The sequence below is a fragment of the Phyllobates terribilis genome, unplaced genomic scaffold (genome assembly GCF_046119375.1).
Source record: "Phyllobates terribilis strain yellow unplaced genomic scaffold, ASM4611937v1 Scaffold_5__5_contigs__length_657084704, whole genome shotgun sequence".
Classification (NCBI taxonomy): Eukaryota; Metazoa; Chordata; class Amphibia; order Anura; family Dendrobatidae; genus Phyllobates; species Phyllobates terribilis.
In genome coordinates this window covers 22346317-22371677 of record NW_027362765.1, presented here as the reverse complement: position 1 = coordinate 22371677, position 25361 = coordinate 22346317, and the positions used below count along the sequence as shown (strand labels likewise).

At 46.0% G+C, this 25361-nt stretch overlaps 1 protein-coding gene across 1 annotated transcript in view; it reads right to left on the bottom strand.

The window, feature by feature from the left end:
• LOC141271387 (uncharacterized) overlaps window positions 1–25361 on the bottom strand; it is a 90338-nt gene that overhangs the window by 55115 nt on the left and 9862 nt on the right. The window contains exons 2-6 of the mRNA XM_073681480.1: window positions 8907–9056; window positions 8598–8777; window positions 8393–8516; window positions 8212–8309; window positions 7923–8013 (exon numbers count right to left, since the gene is read on the bottom strand). Of these exons, the coding sequence (XP_073537581.1) occupies window positions 7923–8013; window positions 8212–8309; window positions 8393–8516; window positions 8598–8777; window positions 8907–8984 (571 nt within the window). The 5' untranslated portion in view covers window positions 8985–9056. The remainder of the gene's footprint in view (window positions 1–7922; window positions 8014–8211; window positions 8310–8392; window positions 8517–8597; window positions 8778–8906; window positions 9057–25361) is intronic.

The window sequence follows — 25361 nt, the reverse complement described above, 5'->3', positions numbered from 1 at the left end:
CCGGACGAAATGAAGAGTGAAGTCGAAGCGGGCAAAAAACAACGACCACCGGGCCTGGCGAGGATTGAGCCTCTGGGCATTTTGGAGATATGCCAGGTTTTTGTGATCCGTGTAGATAATTACCGGGTAGAGAGCCCCTTCAAGCAGATAGCGCCACTCTCCTAGTGCCAATTTGATGGCTAGCAATTCCCGGTCTCCAATGGAGTAGTTGCGCTCCGACGAGGAGAAGATTTTGGAGAAGAAGCCGCACGTTACCATTCTCCCGGTAGAAGACTTCTGGGTGAGCACCGCTCCGGCTCCGGAGGAGGAAGCATCAACCTCCAGGTAGAATTGTTTATTACAGTCCGGACGGTGCAGGACGGGAGCAGAGGCGAAGGCTTTCTTTAGGGAAAGGAAGGCCTCCTCGGCTTCAGGCGACCATATCCTGGGGTTAGCCCCCTTACGGGTAAGTGCAGATATGGGAGCAGTCCGAGACGAGAAGTGTGGGATGAAAAGACGATAATAATTAGCGAAGCCCAGGAATCGCTGTATCGCCTTCAAACCTTCAGGACGAGGCCATTTTAGAACGGAAGAGAGCTTCTCGGGATCCATTTGCAGACCTGTTTGGGAGATGACATAGCCCAAGAACGGAAGGGAGGTCTGATCGAAGAGGCACTTCTCGTATTTGGCGTAAAGGTGGTTCTGCCGAAGCCTAAGCAGGACCTGACGAACATCCCTCCGGTGTGTGGGGAGATCCGGAGAGAAGACCAAGATATCGTCCAGGTATACCACTACGCAGGAGTACAGGAGGTCACGGAAGATGTCATTGACTAGTTCCTGAAAGACCGCGGGAGCATTACAGAGACCGAAGGGCATCACAAGGTACTCGTAGTGACCGTCCCGGGTATTGAATGCCGTCTTCCACTCGTCTCCTTGACGGATACGGACCAGATTATACGCTCCTCGAAGATCCAGCTTGGAGAAGATCCTGGCGCCCTTGAGCCGGTCAAACAATTCGGAGATGAGTGGCAGGGGATATTTGTTTTTTACCGTAATGAGATTGAGTCCTCTGTAGTCAATACAGGGACATAGCGAGCCGTCTTTCTTTTTGACAAAGAAGAATCCGGCTCCAGCCGGGGAGGTAGATTTTCGGATAAATCCCCTAGCCAGATTCTTTTCAATGTACTCAGACATGGCTCGGGTCTCGGCTGCAGATAACGGGTAGATACGCCCACGGGGAGGAGTGGTGCCAGGTACCAGGTCGATCGGGCAATCGTATGGCCTATGGGGCGGCAATGTCTCAGCTTCCTTCTTACCGAAGACGTCCGCATAGGGCCAGTAGGGAGCCGGGAGACCAGGTAAGTTAGCTGGAGTAGGCTGAGGGCGAAGTGGACGGACCGGAACCAGGCAGGTCCTATGGCAGTCAGGACCCCATCGGAGTACTTCACCGGACCGCCAGTTCAATACAGGTTCGTGTGTCTGGAGCCAAGGTAGACCTAGCAACAAGGAGTGAGAAAGTCCGGACAGCACATGGAATGAGATCTCCTCAGAGTGCAGCATTCCTACCTGTAGGGTTATAGGTTCGGTGACGAGCAGGATGGTCTCCGAGAGAAGTCTTCCATCCACGGAAGCAACTGACAATGGCTCCGCCAGGGACTTGGTGGGAATATGGTATCTCTCTACCAGAGACTGGGCGATGAGGTTTCCAGCAGCTCCAGAATCCAGATGGGCGAGTTCGAAGAGACGGTTTTCTCCCCAAGCAATAGAGACCGGTAAGGTCAGAGACGGAGAGGACTTACTTATGTCTAGGACGACCTCTCCGAGTGGTCCTAGACACTGGCGTTTCCCGGCTTTTCCGGGCAGGAACGGATGAAGTGCTTCTTACTGCCACAATAGAAACAGCTTCCCTCGGCTCGGCGAGATTCTTGGCGAGAACCGACCATCTTGGTCTGGTCGACCTGCATAGGCTCAGGAGAGACTGAGGGAGTGACGGGTTGCTGAAAAGTAGGAGCTAGGCGTGGAAACCTCCTCTCACGGGTGACCTCTTTGGCACGCTCCTGGAACCGCAGGCCAATCCGGGTGGCAAGAGCTATCAGGTCATCGAGGGTAGTAGGAATGTCCCGACCGGCAAGTTCATCTTTAATACGGCCGGACAGACCCTCCCAGAAGACTGAAACCAGAGCGTCATTATCCCAGGCCAGCTCCGAGGCAAGGGTACGAAACCGTATGGCATATTGGCCCACGGTGAGGCTTCCCTGACGGAGGCGTAGCAGTGACGATGCGGATGAGGTCTTCCGTCCAGGTTCGTCGAAGACTTTCCGGAAGGCCGTGAGAAAGGCAGACAAGTTGGACACCAGGGGGTCTCCTCTCTCCCATAGAGGATTTAGCCAGGCCAGAGCCTCTCCGGTGAGATGGGACATGATGAAGGCAATTTTGGCCCGGTCGGAGTTAAACTGGTGGGACAGGAGTTCAAAGTGCAGGGTGCACTGATTTATGAAGCCCCGAGCCTGAGCGGAGTCGCCCCCGAAGCGAGGAGGTGCAGAAAGCCGGGGTCCGGGGTAGGATACCATAGTGTTGGTGGACAGCGGAGCTGTCGGATTGCGAATCATGGCGCTGGCGGAGGTTGCTGGCGGAGCAGTCAGAGTGTCCAGGCGAGAATTGACATTCCGCAGGTGACCCAGGATGGACTCCTGTTGGGACCTCTGGCGGGACAGTTCATGACACAGGTCCGAGAGCGAGGGAGCTTGGGTGCCACCGGGTTCCATGGCCCGAGCAAACTGTAACGGGTCTGGGAGGCGGAACCTCTGAGCTACTATACAAGGGGGCGGTCCTTGTAAGGGAGCGGGTGGCAATCAGGGATGACGGGCAGGCAGTCACAGCAGGTGACCGGGACAGTCTCTGAGTGGACGGGCTGGAGGTCACGGCAAGTGACCGGGGCAGTCTCTGGAAGAACGGGCAGGAGGTCACGGCAAGTGACCGGGGCAGTCTCTGGATGAACGGGCAGGGAGTTACGGCAAGTGACCGGGGCAGTCTCTGGATGAACGGGCAGGGAGTTACGGCAAGTGACCGGGGCAGTCTCTGGGTAAAGGGTAGGTACGACCTGTGATGGCAGAGCCTCCGGGTAGGCTATCAGGCAGATGGTAGATGTGTGCTCCCAGGTGAGCAAGCGAGAGTCTCTGGAATGGTAGGTGGTCACAGCACGTGACAGCGAAGCCTCCAGGTAGGCTAGCAGGCAGGTAACAGGTGGGCGCTCCCAGGTGAGCGGGCAGGAGTCTCTGGAAAGGCAGATGGTCACAGCACGTGACGGCGGAGCCTCCAGGTAGGCTAGCAGGCAGGTAACAGATGTGCGCTCCCAGGTGAACGGGCAGGAGTCTCTGGAAAGGCAGATGGTCACAGCACGTGACGGCGGAGCCTCCAGGTAGGCTAGCAGGCAGGTAACAGGTGTGTGCTCCCAGGTGAGCGGGCAAGCTGGTCCATAGACAGACTGACAGGAGTTGGAAGGCAGACCGTCGGACCTCAGGCTAGCAGGCAGGTGACTGGATATCAGGCAGGACAAAGGCAGCAAGCTGGCAGGAATCTGGCAGGTAACTGGCAACGGGACCTGAGGGCTGAAGCACAGGTGAGACACAGGTGCAAACAACATTGCTCGGGCACCTCCATTTTGGAGGAGGTGCCCTTTATATGGGAGGTCCTCCGGCAATTGGCCGGGGACTCCTTAGGACGGCGCGCGCGGTCCCTTTAAAAGAGGGGGAGCGCGCGCCCTAAGCACACTGCCGGGGAAGGAGCGCGCGCCGGAAGCAGCGGGGAGAGCAGCGCTGGAGGACGCCGCGCCAGGAGCGGGGAGGTGAGAGGGACGGCGTCTCTGCCTAGAACGGGGCAGAGACGCCGATGCTACAGACTGTTTCCCAACCAAACGAAGACAGATCCTGATTGGCTAAAAGTTTTGAGACTGACTTTTGATGTTTGCTGCTTAAGTATTTTTGGACCTTGTAGTCAGTTGTTTCAATTGTTTCTGAAGTAAAATTATCAGCATTTCATACATTTGTACACTTTTATTGACAAATATATTTACGTTTATGCAAAGACTATTTCCAACTGTAACCTGTTTTTGTAACCATGACTTCTGCCGTTTACCCTGGAAGCTGGATATCAGTTTCTGGGCCAAATTCTGACTGATGCCCACTCATTTTATTTAATCAGTGCTTGGAGATTATCTCAATTTTTTTTGAGAATTGACTGCAGATTCTCAATGGGATTGAGATCTGAGGAGTTTCCTGGCCATGGACCCAGAATTTCAATGTTTTGTTCACTAAGCTCCCCAAGTTATCAGTTTTGGCTTATGACATGCTCTTCATAATGCTAGAAAAAGCATTATTCATAACGACATTGCTCCTGAATCATTGGTAGACGTTGCTCCTGGAAGATTTTTAGATACCATTCTTTATTCATAGCAGTGCTCTTAAGCAAAATTGTGAGCAAGTCTACTCGCTTGGATGAAAAGCAATCCTAACCCCACACATGGTCTCAGGATGCTGTAATATTGACATGACACAATACACCTGTGAAACTACTAAAACTCTTACTGTCGCTCTTATTCACTCTCATTTGGATGACTGCAACTCTCTTCAGATCGGTCTCCCACTTACCAAACCTTCTCCTCTCCAATTCGTCCTGAAGTAGCAGTCAGGCTAGTATTTTTGTCCAGTCGCTTCACCGATGGCTCCATCTTGTGCCAGTCATTACACTGGTTACCTATTCACTACAGGGTCCAATATAAACTCATCGCGCTCCACAATTCTGCACTGCCTTATATCTCCTCTCTCATCTCTGTCTATTGCCCTACACGTGCCCTCCGTTCTCCAATTGAACTAAGACTAACATCTCCCATAATCCGAACATCGCACCTCCATCTTCAAGACTTCTATCATGCTGCACCAGGTCTCTGGAATGCACTACCCCAGATGATCCGACTGATACGTAGCCCCCATGTCTTCAAGCGCGCTTTAAAAAAACTCTTTAAACAAGCCTACCACCTCGACTTTTCCCTGTTCCCTCCTTCTAAATATTGTTCAGAATCTGCTCCCTCTTATTCATCTGTCTCCACACCCTCCATGCCCACGACAACTGCACTTGATACTTGATTATTGCACTTAAACATACGGGCTGACGACCGGATCATGCAGCCTTATATGAAAATCTGCAATTATTATGGCTAGACCTGAAATAACAAGCACTTTTCACCTATTGTCCCCCCCTACCTTATTCCCTTGTAGATTGTAAGCTTTCGAGCAGGACCCTCACTCCTAATGTAACTGTTTAAACTGTCTTATCTTGTATTGAATTTATTTTCTGTATATGTCCCTGCTTAATTGTAAATTGCTGTGGAATATGTTGGCCCTATATAAATAAAAAATATTACTACTACTACTCATGGTAGTGCTCACCTTCTCTTCTCTAGACAGTTATTCTTCCAAATATCAAAAAAAGTCTGAAGAGGGCTTCATCAGAGAAATAAGTTTACTGCAGTTCAATTCCTGCAAAATGTCAATCTGTCCTTGTGAAGAATATTGGAGATATAATTCCATGTCAATCATCTGTATCCTATTTGGCATGGGATTATAAAAAACCCCATGCAATTGTAACAGAACACCTAGCAGTAGCAGGGGGAGTTGAGAGTCAAAGGGCTGTGAGTGACAGATCTCACACCTTGACCAGCTTAGAGCAGAATAAAAGGCATGCTTGCCATGTGGATACCATGCAGTCTAAATTGCCTTGTTAAGGCAGCTATGATTTCACAAGGAGTTATGGAGATACTATACATCCTAGCCGTACATTGTGTATATTTCCGAGATCCCCAGACCAGACCTAATTGAACGCCTTCCAGGGTCTCGATCCATTCTGGCCTCACAAGGTGGGGAGATACGTAAAAATAGCTAGTGGGAATCAGATAGTTAAGCTGTGTTTGGTCTTAACGCGTAGCAGGGGCCCGGACCGATCCAATGACCCCAGAAACGCCTCCATAGGACCGTCCATTAATGAGTTATGACCCATCTGAAGTTTTGGAGTTTTAGCTGCCAGAGGCATGGGGAGAGGACTGAAGTTCAGACCAGAGGGCAGGAGGGGAGTGACCCACATTGGATAAAAGCTAGAGTAAGGCTATGTGGTCTCTCCCTCTCTTGGATGTATGCAGACCACTTCGAAAGGAAAGGGGGAAGGGGGGGGGGAATGACGTGCTGTGATGGACCTAGGACCCAGTTGGTAGCCCAGGCTCCCATGTGGCCCCATACACACATGGTCGAGCATCACACTAGTAATTGACATGATCCATCTGCTTATATCTTTTGTACTATACCCTGTATTTTCATATCTGACCATTATATATGTATAACCATTGTGTATATAGTGTATTGTCTAGTGTGCCCTTAAAGTGAATAAATACATAATTTAACCTTGGGCTGCTCTTTTATCTCGATCCACGAATTCACACGTCCGTTTCTCGGTTTAACTCTCCATGCTACCAGGGCTGGTTTCTGGCCCGATATAATTCTTGTTAACGGACCGGTCTTATATCCAACGAGGAACTGGTGGCGGTTCTACCAAGCTGACGAGGTGCGATTTCACTGGTGCTAGTGAACAGGGCCTCTCAGCCTGCAGGGGTGTGAGCGAGTGTGGTGCCACGTCAGTGACTGTGGGCCACCTCTTCTCACTCCCTTTCCCTTCCTGGACCCGTGTGGAAAGGGGGTGTCTGTGCAAAACTGTGCCAAGCTGACCTTACGTGCCCCTAGAGGGTGCGGAACGTGACATTGCTACAGGTGAAAAGACCTTACGACGTGATCCCGCTGACATAATATTAACGTCAGGCGGGGTGCAGATTCATCACAGTCCTTAATATTTTTCTAGTAAAGGAGTTATGTGGTTATCCTGAGGAAAAGGTGTAAACCGCACTGTTAATATCTCCTGGTACCGGATTTCTTCAATCAGCAGCACGGAAAAATTCCACAAAATATTTAACTCCTAAATCTTATTTTTCTTGGGCAGAAGTGTTTTCTTTTGTGTCTTTCTTGATTTCTGGCCAGTCCACAAAAGCCTTTGCTTCCCTGTGCTTGCAGACACCTGCCTGCTGCCATTCCTGAGCAAGTTCTGCACTGGTGTTGAACCGATACTGTAACTGAAAATTCTTTAGGAGATGGTCTTGGACCTTACTTGACCTTTTTGGGCACCCTGAATGCTTCTTCACAGCAACTCAAACTGTCTCTTCGATGTTCTTGATGATCTGATTAATAGTGGATTTACAGGCAATATTACAAGCAGCAATGCCCTTGCCTGCAAAGCCCTTTTGATGCAAAGCAATACTGACTGCTCGAGTTTCCTTGGAGGCAACTATAGTTAGTACAGAAAGACATTAGTTACTTTAAAAGGGCACTGGTGCTTGAAATGAATCTGCTTTTATAATTTAAACAGCATCAGAGAGAGATATCAGCTGCCTGGTCATCGTTAACACTTTCTCTTGCACTAAGATAGCTGAAATAATGAGTGAAATGATGGAAAGAGGTCATGTTATGTTATGTTAGGGCTGGAAATTAGTGGAAATTGTTTTTTTGTGATTAAGTTAATTTTTTTGGCAAGGTAAGACTTGCCAAGAAAAGGCAATGTTTTACAATTCATCTGATCACTTTGCGTTTACTCTAGATTGTTATGAAAATTGTCACTATAAAAACTGAAGTAGCAAGCTTTGTACAAACTAAAATTCTTGACTGTCTCAAAGCTTTTGGCCACGTCTGTATAGGAGTTGAAAAGCTGCCACTCTTCAGCCCTAGTAACTCTGTTTTATCCATTTGTCATGTGCTTTTTTAGGGACATCTATCACACAACTTTTATTTATTGGACAAAAATTAAAAATTAGTGATCACATGGAAAATATATACATTTATTTTACTACTCACCTGGGTAGTCATTTGTAAGAATCTCTTCTTTACACTGCACATCACCCTTCACATATGTCTCTGTAGTATTAATATGGGTCAGATCTTCACCCTGAAACAAATATTGTAACAGTCACAGACAGATGGAGAAGTCACATCTATGATCAGCTCTAATCCTGCCATCTCCACCGTTCTCATTACACAAGTATAAAAGATACAACACTGGTGGATAAAACAAGACTGAGCACAAGATCTTCACAGCCGTCTACACATCATAGGGGAGATCTCATGACACCTTCTCTCCATCTACCTGATGATCCTGAGGAACACTGGGATCTTCTTGTTCATGGTCCTGTGGAACAAGAGGACGGGGACATCTCTCTGGTGTTGTCCTCTTACTGGATAGAACTGGAGGAAACACATACAGGGACTGAATTCATTCTTTACATACAGATAATTATAGGCCGCGTGTATTTAGTCCTGTCTATTACCTGGTGATGTGAGGGGCTGGGGAACCTCCATCATGACATCCTTGTACAGATCTTTGTGTCCTTCTAAATACTCCCACTCCTCCATGGAAAAATAGATGGTGACATCCTGACACCTTAAAGGAACCTGACATACAATGACACAGTCATCCCCCCCATTCCTTCATAGCGTTACTGTATAATGTCCCAGCATTCCCAGCAGTGTCACCTCTCCAGTCAGCAGCTCAATCATCTTGTAGGTGAGTTCTAGGATCTTCTGGTCATTGATGTTCTCATGTATCAGGGGGTGAGGTGGAAGCCCTGTGATTGGGCTTAAGGGTCTTCCCCATCCCTCAGACACAGGGGCCTGACAGCGCTCACTAGAGGTCTTCTTCACTACTGTGTAATCCTGGTTATGGAGAGACACATTAATAAATCTCACTACAGACATTTCCAGAGTCCTCACCTCTCCAGTTCTGTCCATCTGTTATTCCCATAGATAAGAATGATGTAATGTGACGTCATTAGAATCGCTCACCTCTCCAGTAAGCCGGAAGAGGATCTCTAGGGTGAGATGTAATATCCTCTCCGCCATCTTGTCCTTGTTCCTGTCCATTCTTTACTGGTCAGTCAGAAAAATTCTCTTATAAAAAAGATCTTCACTGAGAGGAACCGAATTTGTAGGGACCTAAATGGAAAAAAGATGAGCCGAAGTAATGTCATACAAAATACCAATTACTAAAGTTGTGATGCCAATATAAAGCAATAATGTGGTAAAGCACTTCTTGCATCTAGAGAACAGACAGACAGACCTATGTCCTATCATGATGAGTCATGGGAGTTATAAATCAGTTCAGCTAATTTTAGAAATGTTTAGAAATGTAAAGAATTCAATGCATAACAATCATTGTACCACCAATAAAATATGTTAACTGTAATAAGTTCTGGAATGATGTGGTCTTACGACTACAGTATCTACTCTACAGTCCAAAGTGTTAAAAAAAAACGCTATTTCTTTTCGGTTGTCGTAGGTCCATAAAACATAAAACATGGTTATCGGATTGGACTCTTGACAAAGCCTTACAGCTAAATCAATTGGGTATTGACCTGAAACATTTGCAATGTGTATGGTATTGCGTCAAGCAAGTTATTATCCGAGTCATGTGTATTTTACGTATGTTTTTGCGGCCACTAAGGAGCTTTGTTCTGCAGCTCTGCTCATTTTTCATGGACTGGTTGCTGGGAGATGCTAAGAATGAACGCGTATCCCATATAAAGAGATCTATAATAAATTTGTTAAGAGAAAAATGAATATGTGCAAATTATAAAGAAATCTACATATGTTCTATTATTTTTGCTAGTAAACAATTGTTATGAGACCTTGAATATTAGTGGATTACAGCACTAACAAACAGGGATATTGTAAAACAGGACACGTGCACAAAACCTCTTAATGACCGGAGCATTTTCAGTTTTTTGCGTTTTCGTTTTTTTGCTCCCCTTCTTTCCAGAGCTATAGCCTTTTTATTTTTTGGTCAATATGGCCGTGTGAGGGCTTATTTTTTGCGGGACGAGTTGTACTTTTAAACGCCATCACTGGTTTTACCATATATCGTGTACTGGAAGACGGGAAAAAAATTCCAAGTGCAGTGAAATTGCAAAAAAAAAAATGCAATTCTACAGTTGCTGGGTTTTTTTACCACGTTCACTGAATTCTAAAACGGACCTGCCATTATTATTCTCCAGGTCATTACAAGTTCGTAGACACCAAACATGTATAGGTTCTTTTTTATTTAAGTGGTGAAAAAAAGTTCCAAAGTTTTCTTTAAAAAAAAAAAAATAGCGCCATTTTCCAAGACCCGTAACATCTCCATTTTTCGGGATCTGCAGCTAGATGAGGGCTTATTTTTTGCAAGCCGGGCTGATGTTTTCATTGATACCATTTTGGGGTAGATCCGATGTTTTGATCGCCCGTTATTGCATTTTATTGCAATGTTGCGGCGACCAAAAAACGTAATTCTGGTGTTTGGAATTTTTTTCTTGTTACGCCGTTTACCGATCGGATTAATTACTTTTTTATATTGATAATATATGTGTATCTGGGGTTTCTTTTTTATTATTTTATTTTGAATGGGGCACAAGGGGGGTTATTTAAACTTTTATATTTTGTTTAATTTTTTTAAAAACATTTTTTTTTTTTACACTTATAGTCTCCATAGGAGACTAGAAGCAGCAGCAGTCCGATCACCTACATAAAGGTGATGAGCAGATCGCCTCTATGTAGTAGAAATGCTCACTTGCTATGAGCGCCGACCACAGGGTGGCGCTCATAGCAAGCGAGACATGACAACCACAGGGGTCTGCTGCAGACCCCGGGTTGTCATTCCCACTTATCAGTGACCCTGGGTCACCGATGGGCTAATGCCGCGCTTCCGGCGGGGCGCTGTTAAATGCTGTAAGAATCAGTGCGGGCTCACCGCCAGAGCCCCCGCTGAACTGGCCTTTCAGACGTGGTGCGTACTATTACTGACCATGTCAGAAAGGGGTATTCATCTTTGAATATTTGCTTTAATAGTTGAATTTAGCAATTGTACACTCCACGACAATTCTGCATGGTCTTTTCCTGGTGTGAACCTACATGAATCTACAATGCAATGTTGCATTTCATAGTTATGTTGCATTTTTGGTCAAGGGGGAGGGGTATTAGCCCCTACACGACTTTTTCCAATTTTTCATTTTTGCGCTTTTATTTTTTGCTCCCCATGTTCCCAGAGACATAACATTTTTATTTTACCGTCAATATAGCTGTAAAAGGGCTTGTTTTTTGCGTTGTACTTTCGTACACCACCATTTTACAATATAGTGTACTGTAAAAACGGTAAAAAAAAAATTAAGTGCGGTGAAATTGCAAAAAAAGTGCAATTCCACAATTGTTTTTTTTTTTTTTTTTTTTTACCATGTTCACTAAATGCTAAAAGTGACCAGCCATTATGATTCTCCAGGTCATTGCAAGTTCGCATATACCAAACATGTATAGGTTCTTTTTTATTTAAAGTGCACCTGTCAGCAGGATTGTGCTCAGTAAACTACAAACACTGTCAGGTGGATGACATTACACTGATTAAAATATTACCTTGGTTGATAAAATCAGTCCTGTGGTTCTTGTGTAATCTTTACTTTCAGTTTGGAGATAATGAAATGCTTGTGCTTCGGGGCGGCCTGTGGGGGGCGCTCTATCTGGTGCTCTGCTTACATATTCATCTGCATGCTCTTATAACAGGCCATTGATCCTTCACTGACCTGCCTCCTATTTTACCTAGCCCTGCACTATTAGATGCATTATGTAAAATAGGAGGCAGGTCAGTAAAGGCACAGTGAGCTGTCATAAAAGCTGTGATCATCCAGTCCCCTGTGCTGTACATAGCAGCACTGCTATGTGTATCAGAAATCACGATCTGCATAGATTTACAATGACAGGTAAGATGGTCTTCTGCAAACCCCCAGCTATCACGTCAACACATCGGCGCCCCCGATCACCTGACACTCGATGGGCGGGATTGGTGATGCGCTTCCGTCTGGTGCATGTTAAATGCTGTTGTCAGTGATTGATTAACAGCCTCGGGTGGATCTCTGATCCACCTGCGACTCTTAGAGGCACATGACAGTTGATCACATCAGCTGTCATGTACAGGAAAAGATGCGGGCTCAGTGTCGGATGACGATCCTATCGCAATGCTCAGACTGGCCGGCGGCTCTCCTGACCCGAGCATGACATCATGTATTTCTACGCAGCTGCTACGCTCGAGTCAGAAGAGCCGCCGGCCAGTCCTTGCATTACGATGTGATCGTTTTCCATATTATATGGCCGCCTGATTGCGCCCTAAGAATATCCAAGACTAGTTCGGCATCACCCTCAGTTGGGCTTATCAATGCTCCTCTCCATTTGATTGACAGGTCTATCCCCAGTGTGTACATATGGAGAGACTTGTCAAGCATTTAAAAGGGTGTTAGGAGAAGCCAGATCTTCAAACTATACTCAACACTGAAATTGCAGCACCAAGAAGAAAAAGTCGCAGAATTATGTAAATCACAGGATTGGTAGCAGGGCTGTGGAGTCGGTAAGCCAAACCACCGACTCCTCAATTTACCTGACTCCAACTCAGACTCCACAGCCCTGCCTCACTACTGAGCATGTACATAAGGTGCAGTACAGATTCATCTCAAATAAAAGACGAGATCCTTAGATCAGGAATAGAACAGACATTTATAGCACATTTCATAACTTTCCCAAATTCTTATGAAAACATTTACAGCACATCCTGCATTGCACTAACGAACCCAATTTATTATATATTTTAGGAGTTGGAGAGGATCCATTATAGCGACTCCACCAATATGGACACAACAAACTCCACAGCCCTGATTGGTAGACATTAATGTGAATGCAAATGATGAAAAATATGTAAAAAAAGCATCTAAATATATTGAGTGTGGAGTATGAGCACCATGCTGATCAATACACACATTTACACAACTTGGCATGCTGAGGTCTGAGGAATGTTCTGCCATGCTTAATGCATTTGGACTCCCAAATTGTCAAAATCCACTACTGACAGCTCCTTTTGCAAATACAAACCACTGATGTCCTAAATGTTCTCAATGGGAGATAAATACAGAGACGCTGCAGACCACAATAGCATGTTTATGCCACACAGGCTGCTCACAATAGTACGAACAACATGCTGACTGGCATTGTCAAGTTGAAAAACTACTATGAGGACACTTTGGAAAAATGGTTGAACCACGCCCAAATTAATGTAACGCTAAGCGGTTAGTGTACCTGGATTGAAGACTGGAGGAGTCCAGCTACTGTACAGTTATTCTATCCCACACGATAATCCCAGGAGTAGGATCAGTGTGATGTTCCCTCGTGAAAGTCTCTACATTAATCTCACAACATTGCTCTCAAAGGCTAAAAGGTGCAGAGCAAAATGACAATGGAATGGAGGTCTCTCCTCTTAAGTGTAACAATGGTACTCACTTGGGAGTGGGATGAGGTATCACAGGAAGTAACAATGGTACTCACTTGGGAACGGGATGAGATATCACAGGAATAGTTTTTATTTAAAAGTCCTTCTCTGGCATAAAGTAATACATAAAGTAAAAAGTCCACACAACAGTGCAGGTTCACCCGCTTGAGTTACAGTCCAGCTTCTCAGTCCTTTAGCAAAGGCACACAATCCTGGAGGTTTACATACAGACATGTGTGAGATAAAAAGGTCCCAATTTACAAAGTGAACCACATTCAATGGTGGAGATATGGTGAGCAGCTGTCCAGCCCAACTTTTCAGCTGCTCCCATTAACCCCTCTCAGTACTATGTGTACTAGAGCATTACTCCAAGTTTACATCACAAAGGGCATCCTCTTCTGTGATATATATCTCCCATCCACTATGTGTCCGGTAGCCACCTTACATCAGGAATGAGTCCAGCTTTTCTTCTTGACACCATGATAGCTGGAAATTGGTCTAAGGCTGGAATCACATGAGCATATAACATCTGATGTGAGAGCATCAGATGTGATATGCTAATGACACTCGGCTCCAGCTCTGCTGCAAGCGTGAGTAGAATGTCAGTACACTGTGCTCCGGTCCTCTCGCATGAAAGAATCGCAGCACAGGTGCGGAGCAAACAGAGAAAGTAATTTCTCCATCTCCTTCATTCCCGGTCTCAGAGTATATCGGACTGCACTGGGATAACATCAGAGTGCAGTCCGATGTTTCACACTCACCCATAGACTTGTATGGGTGCGTGTTAGCCGAGTCTCACTGCCAATCGCAGAATGTTGCGATAGTTCTGTCATGCCAAATCGGCATGAGAAAATAATCGCAGATGTGAGAGGTTACATAGAATAACACTGGGCCGAGTGTTATCCGAAGTTTTATCGCATAGCACTTGGCCGTGTTATATTGTAGCGCCCCGAGGGTTCGGCCGCTACAGGGGTATTGCACCTCAAACCAGAGGTGTGATATTCCACTCCCGGGTAAGGATGGAGTGTGGACCAGGGCTCGTTTAGCTGCATGCATCACACACACCCCATTTCCGGGGGACAGCTCAACGGTGCTCCCATTAGACAGTAATGCAGGCATGACAGAATCTGTCCCTGGCTGGAGTGGGGAGGAAAACCCAGTGATGTAGGAGCAGGAGGGGACGGTTTCTGGGCATAGGTAGGAGCCCATTGGTTGCAAGTCACCTGGGCTCATACACAGAGAGGGAGGTATATAAGGTGGGCACCATCTTAGAACAGTGTTCAGTCTGAGAGAGGAAGTGACAGAGCAGGGCCTCTTTGTCTGCTCCCTGGGCAGGGGGAGAGAGAGAGGGAGAGAGAGAGAGAGGGAGGGAGAGAGAGAGAGGGAGGGAGGGAGAGAGAGAGAGAGAGAGAGAGAGAGAGAGAGAGAGAGAGAGAGAGAGAGAGAGAGAGAGAGAGAGAGAGAGAGAGAGAGAGAGAGAGAGAGAGAGAGAGAGGGAGAGAGGGAGAGAGGGAGAGAGGGAGAGAGGGAGAGAGGGAGAGAGAGAGAGAGAGAGAGAGAGAGAGAGAGAGAGAGAGAGAGAGAGAGCAAAGCAGTCATCAAAGCAAAAGGTGGCTACTTTGAAGAACCTAGAATATAAGACATATTTTCAGTTGTTTCACACTTTTTTGTTAAGTATATAATTCCACATGTGTTAATTCATAGTTTTGATGCCTTCAGTGTGAATGTACAATTTTCAAAGTCATGAAAATACAGAAAAACCTTTAAATGAGAAGGTGTGTCCAAACTTTTGGTCTGCACTGTATAACGCAGCATTTTACAGATCGTGGGCACGCAGCCTAAGGGGACTATTAAATAAAATAAAAAAGTTTTTAGAAATATGAAAAAACAAGTTCAAAGCACCCCCTTTTGCCGCACCAAAAAAAAAAAAATATATATATATATATATATATATATATATTTGGTGTCGCCACTTTAAGAAATGTCCGCTCTATAAAAATCGAAAAATTATTTTGATTAGAAAAAAAAAAATTGAAAAGCCAGAATTACGTTTTTTTGGCCACCACAACATTGCAATACAATGCAACAAGCGGCAATCAAAACATCGTATCTACCACAAAATAATATCATTAAAAACGTCAGCACAGAGCACAAAAAATAAACCCTCACACAACCCCAGATCTCGAAAATTTATCTACATATATTCCATTTTCATTCCATGTCTAGGATGCTCAGGAAAACAATTATATTTCTCTTTATTTTTATACCAGTGGGTAATTAAGTTTGTTCTTTTTATTCATTCCTTTTGTTCATACTTTATTAACCCCTTCCCGACCCGTGTCACAGCGTCTGTGACATGGAAACCGATGCGTTCCCGACCCATGTCACAGCGTCTGTGACATGGAGGGATCGCACCCCTGCAGCGCGTGCGAGCGGGGTCGCTCAGGTGTCACAGTTGCTACTGCAACTTGACAACCTGTAGTTGACCCCATGGGGGGTGGATTAACCCCCCCGTGCCTAGGACCCCTCCGATTGGCAGTTTCACTTTCACTTCCACCCCCCCTCCACTTTCATACCTGCACCCCGACCTCCGCTCCCTCTGCTCCCTCTCCCATGTCTTCATCCACCTGCTGGTGCTCTCCTTCTGCCAGCTGGTGTACGGTGATCACAGGCAGCAGCAGGCTCACTGTGAATCCCCTGCGCCTGTGATCACCCACCATCCCTCCCAGTGATCACCCCCCGTCCCAGTGATCACCCCCCGTCCCAGTGATCACCCCCGTCCCTGTCCCAGTGATCACCCACCGCCCGTCCCAGTGATCTCCCCCGTCCCCGTCCCAGTGATCACCCGTCCCAGTGATCACCCCCGTCCCAGTCCCAGTGATCACCCCCATCCCCGTCCCAGTGATCACCCGTCCCAGTGATCACCCCACCCCCTCCCAGTGATCATCCCCCCCCCACAAACCCAGTGATCACCCCCCTGCTGCTGCCGGCTCCTGCTTCCCTTTCTGCCCCAGTGATCACCCCCCCCGATGCTGCCGGTCTCCTACCCCCCTTGCTGCTGCCGGCTCCTGCCCCCCTTTCTGCCCCATGGTTCACCCCCTTGCTGCTGCTACTGCCGGCTCCGGCCCCTCTTTCTGCCCCAGTGATCACCCCACTTGCTGCTGCTGCTGGCTCCTCCATCTCCTCAGCCCCCCTCCTACGCCTGACCGCCCCCTCATGCGCCCCGTGTGCCTGAGCGCGCCCCCTACGCCTGACTGCTGAAGGTTACACCAAGCACTCACACACACACGTACACTCACACTATAATAAAGTTTCGATTTTTTTTTTTTTTTTTTTTTTTTTTTTTTACACACGCACACAGCACACAAAATGTCCCGCCCGTCCCGCTCATCCCATTCTAGTGCATACTCAGCTGAGGAGGCTATGTCAGGTTGGTGTGTGTGTTGTAGTGTGTGTGTGGTGTATACACTACACTATATCACACTGCACACCAACCTGACATACACTACACAATTTGTGAAGCACCTGGGGTGCTCACTATGCATCTAGATAAGTTCCCTGGGGGGTCTAGTTTCCAAAATGGGGTCACTTGTGGGGGGAGCTCCAATGTTTAGGCACACAGTGGCTCTCCAAACGCGACATGGTTCCAATTTGTTAGCGGACACCATGTCGCGTTTGGAGAGCCCCTGTGTGCCTAAATATTGGAGCTCCCCTACAAGTGACCCCATTTTGGAAACTAGACCCCCCAGGTAACTTATCTAGATGGGTGGTGAGCATTTTGAACCCCCAGGTGCTTCACAAATTAATCCGTAAAAATGAAAAAAGAAAATTTTTGTGGAAGAAAAAATACTTTTTCATTTTTATGAATCAATTTGTGAAGCACCTGTGGGTTCCAAGTGCTCACTATGCATCTAGATAGGTTCCTTGGGGGGGTCTAGTTTCCAAAATGGAGTCACTAGTGGGGGAGCTCCAATGTTTAGGCACACAGGGGCTCTCCAAACGCGACATGGTGTCCGCTAACAAATTGAATGGAAAATCGTCTCAAATTGTTAGCGGACACCATGTTGCGTTTGGAGAGCCTCTGTGTGCCTAAACATTGGAGCTCCCCCACAAGTGACCCCATTTTGGAAACTAGACCCCCAGGGAACTTATCTAGATGCATAGTCAGCACTTTAAACCCCCAGGTGTTTCACAAATTGATCTGTGAAAAAGAAAAAGTACTTTGTTTTTTTCACAAAAATTTTCTTTTAGCCTAAATTTTTTAATTTTCACATGGGTAACAGGATAAAATGCATCCTAAAATTTGTTGGGCAATTTCTCCTGAGTACACTGATAACCTCATATGTGGTCATAAACCACTGTTTGGGCGCATGGCAGGGCATCACAAGGGAAGGAGCGCAATTTGACTTTTGGAGCTAATTTTCCATTCAAAAAGTGAAATTGCGCTCCTTCCCTTCTGAGCCCTGCCATGCGCCCAAACAGTGGTTTATGACCACATATGAGGTTATCGGTGTACTCAGGAGAAATTGCCCAACAAATTTTAGGATGCATTTTATCCTGTTACCCATGTGAAAATTAAAAAATTTAGGCTAAAAGAAAATTTTTGTTAGAAAAATTAAAATGTTCATTTTTTTCTTCCATGTTGCTTTAGTTCCTGTGATGCACCTGAAGGGTTAATAATCTTCTTGAATGTAGTTTTGAGTAGCTTGAGGGGTGTAGTTTTTGGAATGGTGTCACTTTTGGGTGTTTTCTGTCATGTACACCCCTCAAAGGGACTTCAAATGTGATGTGGTCACTAAAAAAAACGGTTTTGTAAATTTTGCTGGAAAAAAGATAAATTGCTGATGAACTCTGAACCCTTCAAACTTCCTACCAAAAATTATTTTTTTTCCAAAATTGTGCTGATGTAAAGTAGACATGTGGGAAATGTTATTTATTAATTATTTTGTGTCACATCACTCTCTGGTTTAGCAGAATAAAAATTCAAAATGTGAAAATTGCAAATATTATCGACCTAAATTTAATACTAACATGAAGCCCAATATGTCACGAAAAAACAATCTCAGAATCGCTAGGATCCGTTGAATTGACAAAAATGCCAAGGTCTTTAGGGTCAAAATAGGCTGGGTCCTGAAGGGGTTAAAGAAGTTGTCCACTACTAGGACAACCCCTTCTCATACCCGATAAAATAAAAAAAGCCTATACTCAGCTACTGTGCCAGCGCTGTTCCAGTGGTGTCAGCACTTGCGGTCCTGGAGCTCTAGAGCAGTGTTAGTACACGTGAGCCTGGCACCCAATCAGCACTTGCGTCACTGTCCCTGCCCTCTGTCAAATTGAACATAAAGAGGAAGTCCATGCTGCAGCTAATCTGACTTCATTTGTCTAAAGGCGAGGCCAGTTCCGTCAATGCTGATTGGGCGCCAGTCTCATGTGACATAACACTGCTTGAGAACCCCAGGACCTAATAATGGACAACCCCTTTAAGTCCCCAAAAAACTCAGGTCTTTACATATCGTAAAGAACCCGACTTTCTGTGAAGAATCAGGTCCAAACTTTTGGGTTGTGAGATCCCAACACACAGAGCGCGATCCCAAAATCCTCCATGGCCCAACTCACTAACAAAGCAAGAGATCTGGTGCGTTCCACAGTGTCTGTAACTGCTGGGCATGCATTGAAGTTCTAAATCTCGCGGTAACATGTGGGATTTTGCGTTTTGCCAGTGAGGTGGGGATGGAAGCGGGGCGTCAAGGATCGAGAATGTGCTTTGAGAATGGAGATATCACAACCCAGAAGTCCGAAACGACTATTGCTAGGAAGTCCGTTTCTTTAGGTGGTATAGGTCCGGCCATTGTTTTTAGTAATCAGTGTTCTTAAATAAAGAGAGCACCACAGATTGGTAACAAGAGCTCTGTATAGGGATGGAATACAGACCATGACACAAAGAAAAAGCTATTGTATGTAGATGCAAAAGAGACACTCGCTGTGAATAAAGCCAGAGACATAGTAATGGGTAATCCCCATTACCCGCTGGGTCTACAACAGAGCTGTGTCTGTGGAGGATGACATCATAGGAAGAGGCGGGGCTTCCTTCACTGTAGAGATCAGACCAGACCAGGAAGCAGCAGTGTGCTGATAACAGAGGCGTGAGGAGCTGCAGGATGGAGCAGTGTACAGATGAGAACAGTGAGAAGCTGCAGGATGGAGCTGTGTATAGAAGAGAGCAGTGAGAAGCTGCAGGATGGAGCTGTGTATAGATGAGAGCAGTGAGAAGCTGTAGGATGGAGCTGTGTATAGATGAGAGCAGTGAGAAGCTGTAGGATGGAGCTGTGAATAGATGAGAGCAATGAGAAGCTGCAGGATGGAGCTGTGCATAGATGAGGAGTGAGGAGCTGCAGGATGGAGCTGTGTATAGATGAGGAGTGAGGAGCTGCAGGATGGAGCAGTGTATAGATGAGGAGTGAGGAGCTGCAGGATGCAGCTTGCATAAATGTTGTGTGGATGGGGCCATGTTACTTTTATGGGGCTGCACTTTATGGTAATGTTACTTATGTGGAGCTGCATGTTGGGGAGACAACTCCATTCTCATTGTCTAACTGCAGGAATGACAATAAAATAATATCTGAACAGAGGTTCGTGATTTCGGAACACATAGACCCCCAATATATCAAGACCGGCGGTTTTCTAGATGAGGGGGTGGAGTGCGAGTCTTTCGTGCCTCTTAATGAATCAGGCAAGAGACTGGGTTAAGATCTATAGCAAAAGGTACACAACTGCTTATCATGAATTTAATGATCAGGGGTCGCCACACTCCCGTCCTTCATCAACTCCTTCCAATTTTTCAGAGGAAGACCAAAACAGCATGAAAATGGCAAGTCACAAGATTTTGCAAAACCTCGCATTTTAGGGTTTTCAAAGCTTTTTGGGCTAATATTCTGGTGTAAAAGCTTTAATAACCTGGTTCAAGGTGTGTCAGAGCACGAGGGACGTTGCTGCTGAGTCCAAAAGTCAGAAGGATTAAGAAGGCGTCTTCTGCAGGCAGATACAAAGCGACTGTATGTTGCATCTGACACACCCGTGACAGTACCCCACTTCTACGAGTGGCCTCCGGACAACAAACTGGGTCCTCCGATCTGACAACACATCGGAGGGAACCCCGTGAAGCTCATTTATAAACACCTGAGAAAGAGTCTTGGCATTCGGAAGTGCCGGTAATGCGATGAAGTGAACCATTTTACTAAACCCATTTACAACCACCAAAACCACCGTTTTGCCTGCAGATACCAGTAGGTCTGTAATTAGAACCATGGACAAGTGTGTCCATGGCCTGCTAGGAATAGGTAGCGGAAGAAGAGTACCAGACGGACGGGTATGTGATAGTTTAGAATGCGCGCAAATACTACAAGCAGACACGTGTTCAACCACATCCCGATGCAACCCCAGCCACCAAAAACGACAAGAAAGGAGGTCCGCAGTTGACTTACCACCTGGATGACCAGCAAGCACAGAGTTATAATGTTCCTTAATTACTTTGAAGCGCAGATTAGATAGTACAAATAACCTTCCTGAAGGGCAGGAGGCAGGGGCGTCCCCTGCGGCCTCCAACACCTCACCCTCCAGTTCAAGGTACAATACCAAAATGACTACCCCCTTCTGTAAAATTGGGGTAGGGTTCTCATGTTCACCACCACCAGGGAAGCTCCGGGACAAAGCATCAGCCTTGACGTTTTTCACCCCTGGACAAAAGAGGCAACAAAATTGAACCTAATAAAATACAGGGACCATCTAGCTTGCCTAAGGTTGAGACGTAAAGCCGATTGAATATGACAGGTTCTTATGGTCTGTAATAACAGTAATAGGATGGACAGCCCCCTCCAACCAATGTCACCATTCTTCGAATGCCAATTTAATCACCAAAAGCTCCCTATCACCCACGTCATAATTTCTCTCAGCCGAAGATAATTTCTTAGAAAAGAAAGCGCATGGACGCCATTTACCAGGGGACAGACTCTGAGACACGACACACCACAGCCCCAACTTCCACAATAAAGGATTGGGAAACATTGGGTTGACTGAGTATAGGTGCCGTGGCAAAACAATTCTTTAGGGAGGAAAAAAAACCTGCAGGGTGGCATCCGACCATTTGGAAAAATCAGACCACTTCATTGTCATGTCAGTAAAGGGTTTCACAATTACTGAATAATTTTCAATGAATTTCCGGTAAAAATTAGTAAGGCCCAGAAAATTTTGTAGAGCCTTCAAGTTCTTGGGACAGTCCCAATCAAGGACAGCACGGATCTTCTCCGGATCCATCCGAAAACGACAACAGGTACCGCAAAAACTGCACCTCCTGGACGGCGAAAACACATTTTTATAGTTTGGCATATAGTTTGTTATCTCTTAATATCTGAAGCACCTGTTAAAAAACATGCGCCCGACATGTCTCAAGATCAGGGGAGTAAACCAAAATATCATCCAGATAGACCACCACAAACCTCCCCACCAAATGATGGAAAATATCATTAATGAAATGTTGGAACACCGCAGGTGCATTGGTCAGACCAAAAGGCATAACCAGACTCTCGAAATGCCCTTCAGGGGTATTGAAGGCTGTTTTCCATTCATCCCCCTCTGATTCTAACCAGATTGTAGGCTCCCTTTAAATCCTACTTGGAGAATACCTTAGCTCCCCCAACCATGGCTGAACAAATCTGGAATCAGAGGAAGAGGGTATGGATCCCGGATGGTAATTTGATTTAATTCCCAGAAATCTAAACAGGGACATAGAACGCCATCTTTTTTCTTCACGAAGACGAACCCTGCCGCCACAGGCGAAGAGGAGGGCCTGCAGTGTCCCTTCTCCAGACTTTCAGGTTAATAGGACAGTCATAAGCACGATGACCCCTCCTCTCAGAAAAAACATCCTCAAAACTAGACAAAAATGCAGGTAAGGTTTCTGTAGAGACTGTAGAAAGGGAAATATTTAAAACAGTTCTCATGGCAGTAATCTCCCCATCTCCCTGGCTTGACAATCCACCAATGGATTCTGTTTCACCAGCCAGGGTAGACCCAATGCAATTGGGGTGGGAAGGCACTTCAAGGATATAGAAAGGAATTATCTCTCAATGAATCTACCCCACCCTCAGTCTTAAATTATGTACAATCTGATTCAGAGCTTTCTGTGTAAGTGGCGCTGAGTCAATGGCGAAGATGGGAATGGGCTTAGCTAAAGTACAGCAAGCAAGACCGTGAGTTCTCACAAACTCAGCATCAACCATGCTTACTCCAGCAACACTGTCAACTAACACAGAAATTTTCTCGGTTTTGCTCTCTAGCACCACCTCTGCTGTCAGAACAAACCGGGAACTGCAGGGTGACAATAAATCCAAATCAAAGCACAGGCCCCAATATAATGTCCCTTTTTCCCACAAAAAAAAAAAACAAAAAATGCTTTTTTAGTGAATCTCCGGGGAAATGTACTATGGAGAGGCACTCCCTAACTGCATGGGTTCCTCCACCTCCCCCAGTACTGGTTCACCGCCAGACCGGTCCCCTGGCAAAGTGGCATTACCCCGACAAGAAGGCTCCGGAGAAGGTGGTCTTACCCACCTATCCCTAAAGCGTCTATCAAAACATATAGCCAATGACATGGCAGCCTCCAAGGACTCAGGTGTTTCATACACAGCCAAAGCATCTTTCAACTTTTCAGTAAGGCCCTTACAAAATTGGCTTCTAAGGCCTGGGTCATTCCATTTTGTATCAGTTGCCCATCTGCGGAATTCGGAGCTGTACATCTCCACTGACCGATTCCCCTGATGAAGGCGACACAACCTGCGCTCAGCCAAGGAGATTCGGTCAGGGTCATCATAAATGAGGGCTAGAGCCCTTAAAAAAACCTCCACAGACTGGAGACAAACCAAACCCTGTGGCAAAAAGAAAGCCCGGGATTGGGGATCTCCTTGCAGCAGTGAGATCACAATTCCCACTAGTTGCTCCTCATTTCCGGAGGAGTAAGAACGAGGTTTAAAATACAGTTTGCACGCTTCCTTGAACACAAACAATTTGTCCCTACCTCCTGAAAACCTGTCTGGGAGGGCAACCTTGGGTTCAAGCTGGACCAGCCTGCAGAGACCCCCAACATTAGCGACCTTCAGCCGCTGTTGCTGCACCTCACAACAGAGGTCAGTCACCTCCAGAGGCAGACAGCCAACCGGATCCATAACCAAGGGAGAAAGAAAAAAAAAAAACACATAAAACCATGTGTCAGTTTTTTTTTTCTTCCTAAATATGCACAGCCGGTGATAGTCTTTCCCATACTGTGCGTGACATTAAGTGCAACACGAAGGGATGAGGGTAAGGAAGCCAGACACTTGTGAAAGGGGGAGTGAAGACCCCTAGGCAGATCTAATAATATCCTGCCTACCCTACTGTCCCTATATTGGTTCCACACCGATCGCCGAACAGGAAATCTAAACCTTGTATATCCCTAGAGCTAGGCCCTGGCTGCGAGGGGGTGAGCACTGGTCAGTCCCCACTGTAAACTAAAGACAACAAGGGAGACAAACAAGGGGGGAGAAACTTAGCTTGAGCAGACTCCAGAAAGAAAACGCCAAAAGTCCTCCCAGGCACCAGAGAGGAAGTAAGCTATAGCTCCAAGCCTTCACAAGGGAAGATGTGTATATCATCGACTCCCAAAAGCAGACAGAGTTTATAAACACCTGGTTCAAGGTGTGTCAATCAGAGCAGGAGGGAGGTTGCCGATAGGTCCAAAAGTCAGAAGGATTAAGAAAGCACCTGCAATGCCAAACGCACAGACCTTCTGCAGCCAGATGCAGAACGACTGTCTGTTGCATCTTACACACCCGTGACACTATGCGGACAAGCACATGGAACCACACTGATTCCTCTTCCTCTATGTCTATGTTTATGTTGAATGATGTGGATTTATTTAATAAGAGCAATTTTCAACTATTTCCACTATTCTGGCTTCTTTTGATGTTGTCTCTCAGTATACCTCCATTGAACATGGAAAGGGTATCAATGCTGTGGCTGAGACGCTGTTGGGCTCAGACATGGCTCCAGAGTGTGCACAGCTTGTCTTGGCGCTGCTGGAGTTTATCCTCAGGAGGAATTATTTTCTCTTTGAGGATTCTTTCTTCCTGCAGCGCCGCGGTACAGCCAATGTGGCCCCCACTGATGCTAACATCTTTATGGCAGTATTTGAAGACAAATTTGTGTACAAGTCCATCCTCTGGCGCCATGTCCGAGCCTGGTGGCGATATATTGATGACGATTTCTTGGTATGGGAAGGTAACGTTTCTGAACTTTTGTCTTTTCAGAATGAGTTGAATCAGGTTTTCCCGGAATTACAATTTATATTGACATATTCCTCAACACATGTACAGTTCATTGTTACTTTTGTATATAAGGAGGATGGTAATTTAAAAAAGGATTTATTTGTGAAAAGTACTGATAGGAACAGTTTACTATGTTTCAACAGTAACCACTCTAGAAAGATGTCTAGCTCCATACCATGGAGTCAGCTAATCCGAGTGAGACGAATTGTCTCAAGTGATGATCGTATTGATGTAAGGCTTGAGGAGATGTGTGATACATTTATAGCTAGGGGTCACCCTGTAAGAGAGGTCCATGCATATAAAGATAAGACATTGGGTCTGAGACATGACCAGTTACTGAGATGGGTAGTTACAAGACAGACAACTAAAAGAATTCCATTTGTATCCATTTATTGTCCTGTGAGTGGACATATCTCTAGGATTTTAAATAAGCATTGGGCATTATTACAGAGGGGTTTACCTTAAATACCCGAGCTTGGTTCCCGTCCTCTTCTATCCTATAGACGAGGTCGAAATCTTAAAGATAGGTTAGTGAGGTCTGACTTAGTTCCAGCTAAAACATCTCTACAGATGACACTGAGCACTCCAAGGATGGTAAATTTCCCTGCC